Raw genomic sequence first — 14,127 nt, 5'->3', positions numbered from 1 at the left:
TCAGGCGAGTCTCTCCGCCTCAAGCGAGAGGTTCTTCCCAGTTGCAGAGCGGCGTTTTCCAGACCTTTCTTAACTTTTTCCCGTCGTGGCAGGTTAAAATGTAACTACTTTCCATTTCGAGTTGTTTGTTCCATGGAACTACATTTCGGCGAATTTCGCCGAAATTTCACCGAATTTCGCCTGGTTCGAAGACTAGCGAAATAAAAAACCCACCGAAATCGATATTTTCAAAAGTCGCCGGAAAATCGCCGAAAAATGGTCGATTTGCCGGCGAACTGGCGAAATTTCGTAAAACTTCGCAGAAGTCGACGAATTTGAAAGTTGAAAGAGTAACAGCAAAACTCAAAATTAACAAACTGATGCAAATCAGTCAAGCTTTCTGCGGTGAAGAAGAGATATACACCTGCAGAAGGCAAAACTACGAAAACCACAATGAAATCTCACGGCGACGGAATGTAAGAAAAAAAATCCAGAAAAATACTTTAATTCTATACTAGAAGCTTGAAGAAGAGTATGATACGAAATCGATTAAGCTCAAATGGCTGACCAAATGAATTCGACGACGACAGCAACTTCCCTGAAGCCTAATGGAAGCCTGGATATGCGACCAGAGCAAAGAGGAACGGAGCTCAGAGACGGTGACGCGACCAGAGAGAAGAAGAATGGCGGTGAGATATTTCGTTCGGGGTATTTTTTTACTTTTTCTATTACTTAAATTGAAAAGATAACTTAAACATCACGTCTTCACGTGCTTGCCTGTTGGGTTTTATATATTTTATTATTTAAATTAAAAAATCAACTTACATAATACACTCCACGTGCTTCCTGCCACTTTATTTAGTTAATTATTAATGGGGGTAGGGATGTTTGGGTAATGTTCAATTAAATATTCACAAAGGCAAATGATCGAGATATTGTTTTAAAATCGGCGACATTTCGTTTCGCCGTTTCGCCTAGTTCGCCCAAGTGCGAAACGGCGAAATTCGCCGAAACTTCGTTCTTTGGTTTGTTTCATTACGTTCATAAATCTGAAAAAAATAAAAAAAGAAATTTATAACTGTCAGATTAGATATGGCAAAGGCATACCATAGAGTAGAGTAGGTATTTTTTGGAAAAGTAGTTGAACTGAGAAGGGCTAAGTCAGTGAAGTTGCATGAGGAATATAAAGAATCATAGATGTTGCTTCTCGGCCCAGTAGCACAATCGCAAGCCCAATTACCAATTATTAGGAACGGGCTGTCAACACCTCCTCCAAATGTCACAAATCTGCGGGTTCCAGCTCCTTGAAAGGAAGGAGAAGATCTTGGGTTATTTGCTCGGTTGCAGAAGATCTCAATGTCATTAAGTACAAAGCAGTAATTCGATGGACCAGCAAGGCGGGAGTTGTAGCTTCTTTTCCTGGCATACCTAGATGAGTTCCTAATGGGTACGCTCTTCTCTACCCAGGTATGCATCTCTCAATATGGTAATGTATTTTGAGTATTTGATTCATAGAGTTTGTTGGATCTCTCATATTCTTCCCTGCCCATCTTAATTGATAATGCACATTTAGTTGTTTGTGTTTCTGAGTTATGGAGATTCTACAACAAATTAACTTAAACGAACTACATTTTGCATTCCTCTTTCAAAGCAGGAGTTTTGAGGTCTTTGGGTTTCATTTTGGAATTCAGTTTTGTTTTAATCGACTTTGTTGGATTTTGGAGTTGTGGCAAAAGGAACAGTGATGGAGGGTATTTTTTGGTATCATATTCACTTTCTTGTTGGACTATTTAGGGGAGAAAAGTTTACTGCAAATCATTTTCTTTGTTAGAAAAAACACAATTGATTTGTAAAACGGTAGGTCTGCAACCAACTCACTTACCTATGGTGCCATACAATTAGAAGGGATTAGTCAAATTTTGTTGTTTGAACTTCACCAAAAAACTTCAATTTTATGACCTCTTTTAAATTTTGATGCCTAGGGCTTTGATTCATCGCTGAGAAATTAATCTAGTCAAGGAAACAATCTGCAATATTGCTTACATATATTGTTTTTTGCATGAGAAGTAATTTTTTTCCCTTGATCATTTCACTACAAAATTGTAGCATGTGTGTGAGTCTCCGATTACTATATGGTGTGTTTCTTAGAAGTTGCCCACCAATACACTACACGATACCAATACTTTAAACCTTGGACTGATATGATGCCAATTGAAGGGATTAAAAGAGTTAGGGCGAGCCTAAAGTGACTATGGAAGTTGTGGGGGTGGACTTCCATAATCTAGGTCTTGTACCAAGTACCAAGTATAACCCTGGATAGATCCTATTGGAGGGCAAGGACCCATGTAGCAGACTGAGATTCTCCTGACTTGACCAGGCTCTGACTCTGTTCTTCTTTCTTATATCTTCCATTTTTGAGTTTAACATTTGATTCCTCGTCTCTTAATCCGCTCTTTTTTCAGACCTCAATTTTCTCTAATTTGCTCTGTTTGGATCCATATAGCTGATTCCCATCAATTTCGTTTAAGGCTGTGGTTTTTATTTTATTTTATTATTATTTTTTTGTGGAGATAAAAGGAGTAGAGCGAAGGATTTGTGTCTCTGCAAACTTTTTATTTGGTTTTGTGGCAAGCATTGAGGAAGAAAAGAAGTTAAGCACAAGCTGTTGTAACTGTATTTGTAACTGAGTCTATCTTGGAATTTGAGTTTGAGTCTGTTCTTACCCTTCACTTATCATATACTTCCTACATTTCATCTACATTAGCTGATCATATTAGTGCTTAATGTCATTCTTTTCCTTTCTTTTCTGGTGCTAATCTCTAGGTCTGAGATTGTTAGAGACCAGCCTTTCAGGCTGATTATCTTGATTGATTATCCATCCAGGTTACCAATTGTTGTTAACTAAGCTTATGAGATCCGAAGTTGGTTTTTATTGGAGTCCAGTTTCTTGTTGAGCTTTGTTCTCTGGTTTTAACTCAATAACTGTTGTTTAGAAGGCATTTTTCTGGATTGCAAATGGTCTGATCTTCCTGTCTCAGTGACCATTGCTTGGACTTTTGCTGCAGCATTCTTAGTCACCATTTTATGGTTTCATAGGGAATAACCTGGGAATTATACGTAAATAATGGAAGTACAGGAATGAAACCAATTACAATAACAGGATAATGGTTCAAGCCTTTTGTATAACAGTTCTTTAGCTTGAAGAGTGCAGAAATATGAAAATCCTTCTTGCTTAGTTGAACGTCGAAGACCCCAAATTTCCAGAAACTTGTAGGATGGCATTTTGCTTGTACTAGGTGTCATACTGTGAAAAGAGAAAGCAGTGGCCAAATCCAACTGAACCCAACTAATGTATGCCCTTGCATGCTACAGAATGACATATTGACATTGTTGATATTACTAATACACAACAGACAGTGGGAGAACTCTGGGTGAGCATCATCTACTATGTGTAGCCCCATTTCTCGAACACAGCTTGCTCTGCATTGGGATTGTTCACTAACAAAGTAACCATTCTGCTTTAGGTTAGCCTAAAATTTTGAGACCATTTCTTCATGAGAATCCCTCAACTCCATCTTTGAATGATAGAAATTATACTACAGTATGTTAGTGAAGATTGAACAATGGAAGATGTGCCTTAGATGTGGGAAAACAACAAAAACACCCACCAAGATAAAAACCACAAGAATAAGGGGAAAGGGGAATACCGAAACAATGGTTTGTGTGGCTTCAATTTAAAAAGAAATGTCAACCTGCTTGTTTTCTGAGGACTAAAATTTCAGCTTAGAGCTTGGCTTGTGAATTTGTTAGTACACTTTATCAGATATGTTTATTCTGCATCAATGTGATCATCATAGGGCATGACTGACAATTCCTCTCCTATCTTGGTTGGATCTGAAGCAACAAAATGGATATATCCAATAGTATTTTAGAGAGAAGGAATAAACCATGGCAAAATCCAAGCAACTCTTTCTTAAATTTTAGTGATCTTTTCATAGGCATTTTCTGTTTTCCCTTTGCCTTTATTTTATGAGATCTCAAAACTCTAGTGATTTCTCTTCTTTTGGGACAAACACTTGTGTTTCTCGGTTCTTTCTGCAAGGCACCGGCATTGGGCTTGTTCTTCTTTCTAAACAGATTCATTGGTTCAGCATTAATTTTTTCAAACTTCTGTTCACATCTCATTTCAGCTTTTGTGCAAGGAAAATGACACTTTTAAGAGGGGAAAAGAAGAATGATCCAGCGTTATAATTGAATAATGTGAGTCTATTAGTATGGGAAACGGTTCAAAATTTGTAACCATCCAGTGTCAAAGTAGGATTGAGTTGAGACTGCTAGGCCTAACAAAAGTTTCCATCTATCTGTGGTCCCTTTTGTATAACTACCACCAGAAGAAGGCTTTGTTGGTCTGGCCCAACCCATTGTCCATTGTAGATGCAACAACCATACAATTAGATGGAACAACTCAATTTGTATGGATTCCATCCACCAAGAGAAAATAAATTTAGTTTTAGGGAGGGGAATAGTTGCCCAGCTGCATGGCCACTATCCAGTGCGAGGGCCATTGAGAGCACACATGGGGAGCACACATGGGCATCCAACCAGGAGCAGGGTAGTTCTTTCATGACGCCCTATATCTGGCTTTTTTTTGGGGTTGGGAGTTGGCTTGCAGGGTAGCTTTCTTTTCCCCTTAGTTTTTATATGCTGTAATAGATCCACAATTGGATTCTGGGAAGTGTGAACAGCATCATTAATGCCTCTTCTCTCAAGCCCTACCTATTCTCTAATCCAACCAGAGAGAGGGCTGTTGTGGATGTCTGGATGAAGAATTAAGCCTTCTCCAAAGGTTGAGACAAACCGGGTCCAGATAAAGACTTTCCTACACTATGGCCTTCAAATCAAATTAATTTGTAACTTTCTACAGAATGAAGTCATTTTCGTTCTCTCCAGGAGAAGGAAAAACAAAGAAACATAGATGAATAACTTGATGTCTCCCAAGGTGATGACTAGTACTAGTTGGAGTGGTAGGAGTTTATAGTTGGATGCTAAAGTGTCTAGTCTCATCTCCTTGACTAAGTGCGAATGTCATACTTGCAGCTTTATCACCATTTCTAGCATATGCCTTGTATTCTCCTAAGAAACCATTGAAGCTATATAAACCATGTTCATCTGTCTGACCCTCTAGTTCCCCTGTTTGCCATTCTTGAAGGAGCTTATCAATCACATCTCCTGTAGGTAGATTGTGGAGACCATTATCTGTCAGGCACATTTGGTAGCACCCATTCGGTCCAAGTGCAGTCCAGAGGATGATTCCAGTCACAGAAGGATGGGAAAACCCTTCTCTCAGAACCTCTTCAAGATAAATTGCCTGTGAATTATGTAATGATATTAATTAAATGTCACGTATATGTCTGGAACAAGCATTATAATTCTTTATATTTGTCTCAGGAATTACCTGCATTTGTTTGTCTATGGTGTTGCTAATGTCAATTTCTGTGAACCAGATTGGAAGGCCCAATGTAGACAGCTTGTCCAAAACAGCTCTCATTAAAGGAATGTTCGGTACAGTGAAATGGCCCTCTAGACCAATTCCGGCCATTGATGATGCACCACCACCTCTTTGGAGATCTCTTAAGCTTGAAATGTAGTTGTCTACAGTTGAGTTAACATCAGCACAAGTCTCTACCACATTAAAATCATTCATAAACAATGTTGCTAATGGATCTGATTGATGTGCGATCTCAAAGAAGTGGAAGGAGGCATTACGACCAAGCCGTTGGTTGTAGAAATCAAAGTGAAGCATTTCATTGCTTACATCCCAATGTATGAATTCCCCCTTATATCTGTTCATTAAGCTTTGCATGCGTGATTCCACGGCAAATCTTAGCTCTTCACTTGTGAGATTACGAACCCATGCAGGTGTGTAACGAGGGTCTTCCCAGAAGATGTTGTGGCCCCTAACTGCAATTTGGTTTGCTCTTATGAACTCCAACATCTTGTCTGCTATGGTGTAGTTGATCTTTCCTTGTTGAGGCTCTGTTGCATACCACTTGAGCTCATTTTCAAATACTGCCACATTGAAGCGCTTCACAAACCAGTTCTGAAACAGCGGATTGACAAAGATGGTGCAATTAGTTTCAGTTTCCGTGTACAATGTGAGTGTTAGTTCATTACCAAGTCCAATATTTATTTTCCTCCTCCTGTAACCGATGACTCAATATGGTTGTGCATGCAACAAGCAAACATGTTTGTACTATGACCGAACTGTAGTCAATTAATTTGTAGAGGGAAATTTCACCTGGTAAGGCAAGTTTCCAATAATGTTTTCGGCTATTGCAGAACCAAAGAGGAAGTCTTTGGAGGTCTGCTTCACCTTGATTGCTGCTCCTTGCAACCTATTCCCATGCACGTCCGATACATGTATGGTTACAGCTCTTTTCCTTTCCTGGGAAGATAAAGAAACTTGTCACATTATTATCAGGTTAGCCATTTCGTTTCATTTTTCATGCAAATTCCCTTTGGTTCATGTCAAATGAATTGAGCTGTCATATATATGAAAGAAATTCTTCTTGTAGTTGATGTTGGCGAAAAGTTTCTGGCTTAACTGTTTGATCCTCAGGTAGTTTCATCCTTCAAGGAGGATAGAACACCATGGTTTCACCTGAGTAATCGATAATAGCTTAGATGAGTAGTAGAACATACAGTGTTTATTTTGTAGTCTTGGTTCATTCTCCATTGTTCATCGGTGAATGGTTGCAAGGAAGCACTTGCAATTGAGATTTCAATCTCCTTCCCAGCTGCATTCTGTGTGTAAGACATGGATCTAGAAATGTAAATTAATAAGTTCCTTCTCCCAGTAATATGAATAAGAAGAGGGTGAATCCACTTCTGGGTGTTATGTTAATGCTGTAATAGTATTTGACCTGAAAATATAGTACAGATAGCTGTGAAGGTGAATCGAGAACAAAGCCACCTTTGAGAAAGGACCAGCACTCACTCCTGGCTACCACAGTCCCAATGCAGTCGTACCTCCTTTGCTCTGTTGATAATCTCGCAGTTATGAGGCCAGAAGGTGCACCATTGATCTTGATCCATGCTGTTGCAAATGGCAATGAAAAAGATTAAAATATACTGAGACGTACGTGACCTTATATATTAATGGATGGTTGGGATGCATTATGACAATATTGCTAGATATTTTCCAGATTCGATTCGTGGTAATAACAGAGGGAAATAGAGAGAAAAGAGATGATACACGAGAGGGTTTGACAATGGAGTTCGATCTTTTTGGATCTACCTCTCCGGGGCTCCATTCTGGAGTCCGATGCACTAATTACGCTCGGTCCCGATGCATTTTGCAGTCAAGAGTAAATCTAGACCGTTTAATGAACACTTACTATACCGTTTCCCTTCTCAGCCATAAACGATCTAGTCTCTGAGTATTCTTGGCCATTGTTCCCATTTCTTAGTTATTGCATTACTCTAACTCTTCGTTTTGGAAATTCATTGGAAGGGAAACAGATACTCAACCGGAAAAGCAGTATTTGGTGGAGTCAGAGAGATTCTGCAACAATAATGCCTGTGAATAAGGTCCTGTCCCTGAAGAACTGAGTGGTCTACTCTGGCTGGAGTTAGCTTTGAAAATCCCTCCGTTGTATAATGGATTCTCCGGCTGCGATTTGCACTGTCAGGCCACCATATATCAACTAATCAGATATATATCTATCTACTTCTAAGAATAATTGATCTACATAAATTACCAAAGAGGAAATGCCAAGATATCCCATTCAGAAATTTTGAAATACTGTTTACAGTACCTCTGTGTAAGCAGAGGAATCATAGAGAGGCCCATCTGCATTAACAAATAAATTGCATTAGAAACACTTGCTTGTGGGTGAATTTTGCACTCAGAAAAGGGTAGGGAGAGAGAGAGAGAGAGAGAGGGAAAAACCATAAGGAACTGCAAAATGAGTTTTGCTGTAGATGCCCACGCAGAGAAAGAAAAGCTGGAGGAAAGCAGAGCAAAAGAAGAGTGGTTGGTCTCCCATGCTCTTTCGGTTGGTACCAAAAAAATCTTGAATTAGACTTCAGAGAAGAAACTAGAGGAAATGTAGACTTTAAATAGAGAAAGGAAGTCGATGAACCAACTCACTTACTTTTTATCTAACCACCTTCAGGAAATGAGTTCTCAGACCATTTCTAGTTCTTGAAGCTGGTTTTATAATGACGTGCTCCTACCTGATTCTGTTCTAACTTTCCAACCAATATAAGCTAATTTTTCTTTTCTCTTTCTTTCTTGGAGAAACAAAAATAATCAGAATGACAAGGCGAATTCAAACACTCACCAAAACCTCCTTAATCCTTGAAAAAAATTCGAAAAGTTCTTTACACTTTACATTGCTCGTTATAATTCAATTGTTCAAACCTTTGCTTCATCTAACTGAAGTATTGACCTTGGTCCCATGTAATTTGGTGTATAGATGGTTTTTTCTAATGGCCAATAGAACATCCAACCCAAACCCAACAATGGATGCAATGGACATAACGATGAACACAAGCCTGTAACAGTGGGTTCCCACACAGATGGTGGCGCCTGAGGGTGTAATAGTTGCCTCTGCATCATAGAGGAAACCTGCAAGTAAACCGGTGAAGAGGAAGGAACTCAGTGGAAGATTGAGAATGAGAATGTTGTAAATGAGACCGTAGCATTTCGTTCATCACTGCCAATCCCGTACCTACACCACACAGAAACGACATAAACAGTATCCAGAAATCCATACTCCGTACGGCTTCCGTAATCCTGTGATCTTCTCCGATCACCGGCTTTTTCGTTGTTTGTGCTTCTACTAACTCTGGCGCCGCTGCCGTTCTTGTCACTGTCTCCTCTTTCTTCTTCTCCAATCCCTCACCAACCTTCTGAACCAGCAAAGGCTCCTGAGTCTGACCCTCCACTACTCTATTCGTGATGGATTTCCGAACCAAACTTCGGAAGAACGCGTAAAGCGGCACGCCCAGTGGTGCAGCGAGGAGGACAAGAAGCCCTATAGCGAACAAGCGCGAAAGGACCCGGCCGTGTTGTCCTGTTGCGTCGAAGACCAATAGGTAGATCGCTATAATCACAACGAGAAGGTTGATTACACTGAAATAATGAATTTCTTCTTTCTCTGTGCCTGTCAATTGGGTAGTTGAGGTTTCACGAAGGAAGAGAATTGCGGTAAAATAAACGGCTGCGGGTATGATGGCGAGCATGAGCAGGAAACTTGATGGGTTATCATCGAAAAGAGCAGAGCAGATATCAGTGAAAATGGCAGTGCTTAGACCCACGTAGCCTTTGAGAATGCCTGAAACTGGTCCTTTGTTATTCGGGAAGTTTCGCATGCAGGTTACCAGTATCGCCGTGTTCATCCATGTCGTGCTGTTCCCTCCCATACACAAAAATACTCACATCTGCACACAACATGTATGTTATAATGTCTCAATTAGTTCTTTTCTGAACAAAATTTATACTTAAGTATGATAAGTACTTGATACCTGCCAGTAAGGAAGGGGGCGAATCCGCTGGCACGACAAGCCACTGAACTCCATTTGCAATGAAGCCTTCAAAAGAACCGATGAGAAGTATGATTGATGTAGAGAGACGATCAGATGCCAAACCAGCAAGGAGACCAAAGGCCTGTCCAACATCTTTAGCAACGGAGAGGTTATTAAGTTCAAGTTGGGTGAGACCCATTAGAGATTTCAGAGCAGAGGAGTAATTTGAGAACGTGTAATTGTTGGCTGAGATGAACTGAACCCAAACAGCAGTTACGAACCCCAGCCATTTTCTTGCAGGTGATACACCAGATAACATACCTCTCTTATGCAACAAAACAACTTTCAGAGGAAAAGAGCAGGGGAAAGAGGCTCAGAGGAAGAGGATATGCTTTTTAAGATTCGAAGTTCTAAGTAATTGCCTCGAGTTTGCATGGGATAGATTTACAAGGCTCTCTAAATTTGTGATGAATGGAACCATGCATGCATGCGATTTTGTAAAGATGACACGTATCTTTCACAATTAAGGCACTTTTTGTTTGTTGGAAAGATTATCGGAAATATAAAATGGTGGGAGTTTATGTATTGTGTCTACTCCACGAGTCCACGGCTCACCATGTAGTCTTCTGTTTTCCGAGCTCCAGTTCTGTTTATGTAGAAGTTGTCTTGTAACTCATTCCTAAAACAGCATTGGAGCCAAAATTTACAAATGACATTATCGATTGTTTTTGTCGATGCATGCAAAGAGACGTTTGAAATGAGAGGGAGGGATCTAGACTAAAACAAGTATAGAAAAGGATAAAAGAGTGAGGAAGAGAGACAGTGCGACGAAGAATGAAAGAAATTGAATATCTGCAATTTCTTTTACCAACTGTTTCAACAACTTCATCTTTGACTGTTGTAATTTCTTTCATTTCCTTTAGTGCTGGCGAGTCTGGTTCTATCCTACGAAAAAGCTTCAGTCCTATTGCACTGCAAAATTTTAAACTGAATGATAAATTAAAGATTGTTATAGAAATTTTGACCGAGATCTCAATCTGACATTTCATAATGTCTCATTGGGGCAGGACTGAAGCAAGGTCCTCCATCCTATAAGATTGTACTTCTATGACTCTATCACAACTCTTTATCATATATTTAGGAAGGAGGCTCACATATGATTATCAACAAAGAGGACAAGAGGTGGATATATCCTTTTCTAAAAATGTGATGAGAAGTGTGAGGAGATATGCATAGTCTAGTCATCGGGGTAGAGGTCATTTCTCAGGAAAACCTACATGAATGGTCTTACACTCTCTTACCTTGTCTGCTGGCAGAATTTGCCACATAGGATGAGGGAAGAGCTCCACAATACACATAGGATGAGAGGCTGTTAGAGAATAGCACATATGCATTATTTCTCATATTTTAATGTTTTCATATTCTATAAATATAACACTATGATCTCATATTGAGATCATGAGTTCATTCATTTAACATGGTATCATCACCAAAGGTTCGCTCCTGAGGACTTTTTGGTCTTTTTCTCCTTGCTCACCTGCGCTCCTTTTTCTCTCTCCTCTCTCCTTGTTCTTTGCTCGATTCTTGATCTTTTCTTGCTTTTCATGTTTTCTGATACGGTTACAACTACTTCTGCCCCACTTCAACTTGTTTACTCTGATTTGTGGGGGCCTTCATCTGTTCTTTCTAATGATGGTCATCGTTATTATATTTCCTTTGTAGATGATTTTACCCGCTTTACATGGCTTTACACAATTACTAAAAAGTCTGATGCTCTTCAGGTTTTTCAAATCTTTAAGGCTCTTGCTGAAAATCAATTCTCTTGCACTCTTAAAAGCTTTCAATCTGACTGGGGTGGGGAATTTAGGAGTTTTACCACTTTTTTACAGTCTTGTGGTATTATTCATCGGTTGTCATGTCCTCACACATCTGAACAAAATGGCCGTGTTGAATGTAAACACCGTCATATTGTGGAAATGGATCTTTCTTTACTTGCTCACTCTGGTTTGCCATTAAAATTCTGGTCCGAGGCTTTTTCTCTCTTTGTCTTCATCATTAATCGCCTACCTACTACTCGCTTTAAAGTCCGACACTCCTTTTCATAAGCTTTTTAATCGCCATCCGATTATACTTTTCTTAAAGTGTTTGGTTGCGGTTTGTTTTCCATGTCTACGACCTTTTCATAATCATAAACTCAATTTTAGGTCATCTGCCTCTGTTTTTATTGGCTACAGGTCCTAAACATCATGGGTATAAATGCTTGTCCTTATCCACTGGTCGGGTTATCATTTCTCGTCATGTCATTTTTGATGAATCTTCTTTTCCATTTCGTACCTTCGTCTTCTTCTTCTTCTCCTCTATCACAATCTCCTTTATATGTTTCTTCTCCTTCTTTACCAGCACATTCATTTTTCAAATCAACTTCTCAAAATTGTGCTTCGTTTTTCCTTCTTCACATGGGAATCATCGTCATGCATCACATATATTACAAGACAATTACGGAGCATCAGCCGCACCTTTGTTCGAAAAATCAACCGATTCTTGTTCGCAACAATCAACCAGATTGTTGTTATGCACAATCAACCGATTCTTTGTTATGCACAATCAACCGATTCTTTGTTCCTGGTTCTAGGCTACTGCAAGAAGGCTTCTCCTCTTCGTTTTCAGATTGTATGCATGCACCTTGCAGCGATTCTTGTACATGAAATTTCTGCAGTTGTTTTGGATCCTCTGCTCGATAATTTTGAGGTTGCTTGACACTACAAAAGACCTTTCAAAGGCTGCTATTCATGGAAAATCTGCCACCGATTTGGGTTCTTTACCCGGAGCGTCATGAAGTTGCTGTTTACTCAAGTGATCCTCTTTTGGTTTCTTCAAATGGCTCTCTTACTTCTCTGGAATGATGTACTTGTTGTTCTCTTGGATTCTTCTCGACTGGAATCATTCTGCAACAAACATTCAACCTCCTTGTGGGTCTACTACTGCCTGTTTTACATGATACGTTTGCAACAAATCCTCCCGAGTTTGTTAATGGACTTTCTAATTTTGGTCATCTTGCTTGTAAATAAACCAAGGACCCGTTATGAACATTTACCGGGGATCCCCCATTTGTTTGTTGATGATGTTTTTAATTCCCAACACTTTGATGACAACTCACATCCTAATGTGATCTCTAAACATCATATGGTGACTCGTTCAAAAGATGGAACCCGTACTCTCAAAGTACCTAAAAGCTACTATGCTTCTAGGTATCCGGTTCCACTAGCTCTCCTTACTCATATCTCTTCTAACAACGACCCAACTTCTTATGGTCAAGCGTCAAAATCCCTTGTTTGGCGTCTTGCAATGGATAATGAGTTTAATGCTCTTTTGACCAATCACACTTGGGTCCTCACCCCTCCACCTTTGGACCGTCGAGTAATTGGATGTAAGTGGCTTTATCGTATCAAACATAAGGCTGATGGAACCATAGACCGCTACAAGGCTCGTTTAGTGGCTAAGGGGTATACACAAGAATACGGGTTGGACTATGACGAAACTTTTAGTCCCGTGGTGAAACCCACTACCATTCGCATTGTTATTGCCTTGGCTGTCTCTTTCAATTGGCCTATTCGCCAACTTGATGTCAACAATGCGTTCTCGAATGGTACCGATCGAGGAGGTCTATATGCAACAACCTCCTGGATATGTGGATTCTAGATATCCTTCTTATGTTTGTAAACTCAAGAAATCCCTATATGGTCTCAAACAGGCGCCTCGGGCATGGTTTCAACGTCTTAGTACCTTTCTTCTCCATCATGGTTTTGCTGGTTCTAAAACGATTCCTCATTGTTCATACGGCATCATCCTACAAGCACCACCTGTATGTCCTTGTTTATGTTGATGATATACTCATCACTGGGCCTTCTTCACATGCTATTGATGCTTTATTATGCACATTATCTTCTGAGTTTGCTCTCAAAGATTTAGGCCCCGCTCGTTATTTTTTGGGAGTTGAGCTTATTCCTCTCAAAAATGGCATTCTTCTCTCACAACAAAAATATATTACTACTCTTCTAGATCGAGCAAACTTATTGGATGTAAAGCCTATTTCCACTCCGATGTCCTCCTCTCTTCGGTTTTCTGATGCAACTGATAAACCCATGGTTGATCCCACATTATATCGAAGCTTAGTTGGTGGTCTTCAATATGTCACTCTTACTCGCCCGGATTTATCATATGCAGTAAATAAGCTCTGTCAATTTTTGGCATCTCCACAAGAGGTTCATTGGGTTGCTCTTAAAAGATTGCTGTGTTACTTGAAGGGTACTCTATTATTTGGTCTTCATATCACGCCGTCTTCTTCTACATCTTTAGACGCCTACTTTGATGCTGATTGGGCAGGTTGCGTTGTTGATCGAAAATCGCAGAGTGGTTATCTTATTTACACGGGTCCCAATCTTATTTCTTGGCAATCCAAGAAACAAATCTACGATTGCTTGTTCTAGCACCGAGAGTGAATATCGTGCTTTAGCCCTAGCTACTACCGAACTTACATGGGTTCAATCTCTTCTAAGGGAATTGGGGATCTCCCAAGCTTCTCCTCCAGTCTTATGGTGTGATAATATTGGTGCCACA

The 14,127-nt window shown here is 39.8% G+C and overlaps 1 protein-coding gene, 1 long non-coding RNA gene and 1 pseudogene across 3 annotated transcripts; 1 reads left to right on the top strand and 2 right to left on the bottom strand.

Annotated features, from left to right (window-relative positions):
• The first annotated feature begins 1,014 nt into the window (after nucleotides 1-1,014).
• On the top strand, nucleotides 1,015-6,848 carry LOC149015068 (uncharacterized). 2 transcript variants are annotated; one of them, XR_016173618.1, is made up of 4 exons: nucleotides 1,015-1,446; nucleotides 5,484-5,802; nucleotides 5,899-6,134; nucleotides 6,319-6,848. It is a non-coding gene; the product is annotated as an uncharacterized LOC149015068 (long non-coding RNA). The 2 variants fall into 2 exon arrangements; XR_016173617.1 differs by having other exon boundaries at nucleotides 5,484-6,134.
• LOC149015067 (endo-1,4-beta-xylanase 5-like) lies at nucleotides 5,012-8,048 on the bottom strand. Its single transcript, XM_089157005.1, has 8 exons — nucleotides 7,931-8,048; nucleotides 7,797-7,831; nucleotides 7,510-7,663; nucleotides 6,903-7,075; nucleotides 6,682-6,783; nucleotides 6,278-6,424; nucleotides 5,435-6,079; nucleotides 5,012-5,347 (listed from the first exon to the last, which is right to left on the bottom strand). The coding sequence occupies exons 1-8, from the start codon at nucleotides 8,025-8,027 to the stop codon at nucleotides 5,012-5,014; spliced, it is 1,689 nt and encodes a 562-aa protein (XP_089013131.1). The 5' UTR covers nucleotides 8,028-8,048.
• A 550-nt stretch (nucleotides 8,049-8,598) lies between these two features.
• LOC149015066 (protein NUCLEAR FUSION DEFECTIVE 4-like) lies at nucleotides 8,599-10,073 on the bottom strand (annotated as a pseudogene).
• Between the last annotated feature and the right edge of the window lie 4,054 nt (nucleotides 10,074-14,127).

This window comes from Hakea prostrata, chromosome 5 (assembly GCF_041222555.1).
Source record: "Hakea prostrata isolate BN-2017 chromosome 5, UWA_Hpros_2, whole genome shotgun sequence".
NCBI lineage: Eukaryota > Viridiplantae > Streptophyta > Magnoliopsida > Proteales > Proteaceae > Hakea > Hakea prostrata.
The sequence above is the reverse complement of the archived record's forward strand: the minus strand, read 5'-3'. Positions and strand labels throughout refer to the sequence as shown.